Source organism: Triticum urartu, chromosome 7A, assembly GCF_056163025.1.
Source record: "Triticum urartu cultivar PI428250 chromosome 7A, HENAU_Tu73, whole genome shotgun sequence".
NCBI classification, from domain to species: Eukaryota; Viridiplantae; Streptophyta; class Magnoliopsida; order Poales; family Poaceae; genus Triticum; species Triticum urartu.
Window position 1 is genome coordinate 500,213,918 of NC_141879.1, and position 3,207 is coordinate 500,217,124.

Sequence of the window (3,207 nt, forward strand, 5' to 3'; positions counted from 1 at the left end):
TCCCGATAATTAATACTACCACAAACAAACCTGTGCGCGTCTTCCAGCTGGATCCACTTACTGTTTCCATGCAATTAATTCCATCCAAAAGCTTGAAAAATAGGGTGCTGGCGAAAGAACAGTGCATAGACTTACCAAAAAAGAAGAAGAAGAATTGGAATCACTCCTCTTCGCGTTCACCACTGGCGTTTAACTCCTTTCTATAAGTAGCAAAGGGCCGAGGAATTCGCACATGCTTCAAACCTGCCACACCCACACGGATGCGCAAGGACCAAAGCTGCGCGTAGATTAGATTTCAAACTTGTCAAGCCGTTCTGCCTTTCGGCTCTGTTCGGTCACCGGCGATGGGCGTCACCAAGGCGCCGGCGATTTGGTCAGTCGGCGTGGTGGTTGCAGCGTTCATCGTCGCAGCTCAAGGATCGCCGTCGTCGAGTGCCCGCCGCCCCTATAGTCTCTTCGTAAGTTCTTTCTACCTGCCTCCGTACCAAGATTCCCTTATGTATGGAGGGCACAAAAATTTTACTGGGCCTGACGGGAACTGACCAATTTCATAGGAAGACGACGGACTGAGTAGACGTCATGGTCAACGTCACTACGATTTCGTGGTAAGTCTATCGATTGGTTCGCCGTCATTACAATTTTATTTAGCATCAGCTGCAGGTTTCTCAGATAATTTTTTCCTCATCTTAATTGATTGAAAAACCTTTGCTGAATCGTAGTTTTTCCTGCATGTATGCATGACATTTGGCTGTAGATAAAGGAGAGCAACTACACGAGGCTCTGCCGTGAAAAGACCATCCTCACCGTCAACGGCGAGTTCCCCGGCCCGACCATCTACGCGAGGAAGGGCGACGTCGTCGTTGTCAACGTCTTCAACCAGGGCCATAAGAACATCACCCTCCACTGGTACAATTTCTAATACTACTGCGCGAAATGATTCTTGCTGTATTTTTGTCTTTGTTTTGTTTCTTCCGATCGGCGGCATAGATGAACTCCTACTCTTGTTGACGCTGTAGGCACGGGGTGAACCAGCCGCGAAGTCCGTGGTGGGACGGGCCGGAGTACATAACGCAGTGCCCGATCCAGCCCGGCGGCAACTTCAGCTACCGGATCATCTTCTCCGAGGAGGAAGGCACGCTGTGGTGGCACGCGCACACCGCCATGGATCGCGACACCGTGCATGGCGCCATCGTCATACGCCCCCGGCGCGGCACGACCTACCCATTCAGCAAACCGCACAGAGAGATACCCATCATCCTCGGTACGTATAGCTAGCTCTGTGCGCCTGCTTCTGCAATGCGTGGTAGTGGTTTCCACTGATGGTATGTGGACATGTTTATCTCCATCGCAGGGGAATGGTGGAACGACGACATCGGGCAAGTGCTCGCCGACGCCATCTCCACCGGCAGCGACTTCCAGCCTTCAGACGCGAACACCATCAACGGTCAGCCGGGTGACCTGTTCGCTTGCTCCGGCGACGGCACCTTTAGGCTGCCAGTCAAGCACGGCAAGACCTACATGATCCGGATCATCAACGCGGCCCTCACCAACGGATTCTTCTTCGCCGTCGCCGGGCACCGCCTCACCGTGGTCGGCTCCGACGCTTCCTACACCAAGCCGTTCAGCGCCGACCACGTATTCATCGACGCCGGCCAAACGGTGACCGCGCTGCTCAAGGCCCGCCGTGGCCGCTCAAACGCCCGGCACTTCTACATGGCGTCGAGGCCGCTGGCGACCAACCCGCAGGCCACCGTCGACAGCAGCACGGCCACCGCCGTCCTGGAGTACGTCGACGCTCCCGCGGCGCCGGGCGATGCGGCGCATGGTCTCCCCAGCCTTCCCGCCATCAACGACAGCTCCGCGGCGGCCGCGTTCACGGCGCGGCTCAGGTCGCTGGCCAGCAAGGGGCACACGGCCGACGTGCCCCGGCGCGTCGACGAGCACATGCTCGTCACGGTGGAGGTGAACGAGATCGCGTGCGCGCCCGGCGAGGCGTGCAAGGGGCCCCACGGCAACCGCTTCGCGTCGAGCCTCAACAACGTGAGCTTCGAGATGCCGCGGAGCGACGTGCTCGGGGCCTACTACCGCTCCGCCGTCGGCGGCGTGGCCAGGACCGACTTCCCCGACAACCCGCCGTCGCCCTTCAACTTCACGGCCGACGACCTGCCCCCGGAGCTCGCGCTGACCGCGAGAGGCACGAGGGTGAAGGTCCTGGAGTACGGCGCCGTCCTGGAGGTGGTGCTGCAGGGCACGACCATCCTCGGCGGCGACAGCCATCCCATGCACCTGCACGGGTTCAGCTTCTACGTGGTGGGGAGAGGGACTGGCAACTTCGACAAGCGCACGGACCCGGCCAAGTACAACCTGGTCGACCCGCCGTACCAGAACACCGTCTCCGTGCCCAAGAACGGATGGGTCGCAATCCGCCTCCGTGCAGAAAACCCTGGTGAGTGCTCAAACCTTTCTTCCTGATCCACTTGAGACTATCTATAAAGGCTTTTGTATACAGGGTATGATTCAAATGTACGTACGTACATCTTATACCTTGTTGTGTCTTGGTTTGGTTGGCAGGCGTATGGTTCATGCACTGTCATTTCGAGCGCCACATGGTGTGGGGGATGGAGACGGTGTTCATTGTGAAGAACGGCAAGGGACCAAATGCCAAGATCATGCCACCGCCTCCAAATATGCCCAGGTGTTGACAGAGCAATAAGGCAATTTTTCATGTAATTTCCAGATCTTTCATGTGACGAGCAAGAAAGGAAAAATAGCTAGAGCTGAAGGTTTCTGTAGGTAGAGAAAATTAAGAGACATTGTAATTTTTTTGGCGCCTAGCACTATCTCTTTAATCATCACAGTCGATGCCATGGTTTGCTGGATAGTTTTTTTTTTTGAAACGGAGGCAAAAGATTTGCCTCATCAATTAAATAAGGAGAGAATAGAGTTTAGAGTGTTACAAGAAACCCACACACGGCATGACAACTACTCACGCAACATAATATGCCCCAATTTCTTAGCGCCCGCGGTGATCCAAAGCTTCTCTCCTTTAAAATGGTGTGAAAGAGAATGGGTGGTGACACACATTTGTAGCGGAACACCCTAGCATTTGGTTCATTCCATATTGTCCAAGAGACCGAGCATGGTAAGAGAGGCCATAGCATGTCTATTGAGGTTTTGATTGTTGGTTCGCTTGTCCCACCACTCGTT

The 3,207-nt window shown here is 55.0% G+C and overlaps 1 protein-coding gene across 1 annotated transcript; it reads left to right on the forward strand.

Annotated features, from left to right (window-relative positions):
• Nucleotides 1-248: 248 nt before the first annotated feature.
• On the forward strand, nucleotides 249-2,896 carry LOC125523934 (putative laccase-9). Its single transcript, XM_048689006.2, has 6 exons — nucleotides 249-458; nucleotides 555-605; nucleotides 755-906; nucleotides 1,017-1,261; nucleotides 1,352-2,446; nucleotides 2,572-2,896. Exons 1-6 carry the CDS (start codon nucleotides 345-347, stop codon nucleotides 2,700-2,702), a joined length of 1,788 nt encoding a protein of 595 aa, XP_048544963.1. The 5' UTR covers nucleotides 249-344; the 3' UTR covers nucleotides 2,703-2,896.
• The last annotated feature ends 311 nt before the right edge of the window (nucleotides 2,897-3,207 follow it).

Coding starts and splice junctions, on each gene's coding strand:
- LOC125523934 (XM_048689006.2), top strand. CDS start 345: ATGGGCGTCACCAAGGCGCCGGCGATTTGGTCAGTCGGCGTGGTGGTT. Junction 459..554: donor GCCGCCCCTATAGTCTCTTC/GTAAGTTCTTTC, acceptor CCAATTTCATAG/GAAGACGACGGACTGAGTAG. Junction 606..754: donor AACGTCACTACGATTTCGTG/GTAAGTCTATCG, acceptor ATTTGGCTGTAG/ATAAAGGAGAGCAACTACAC.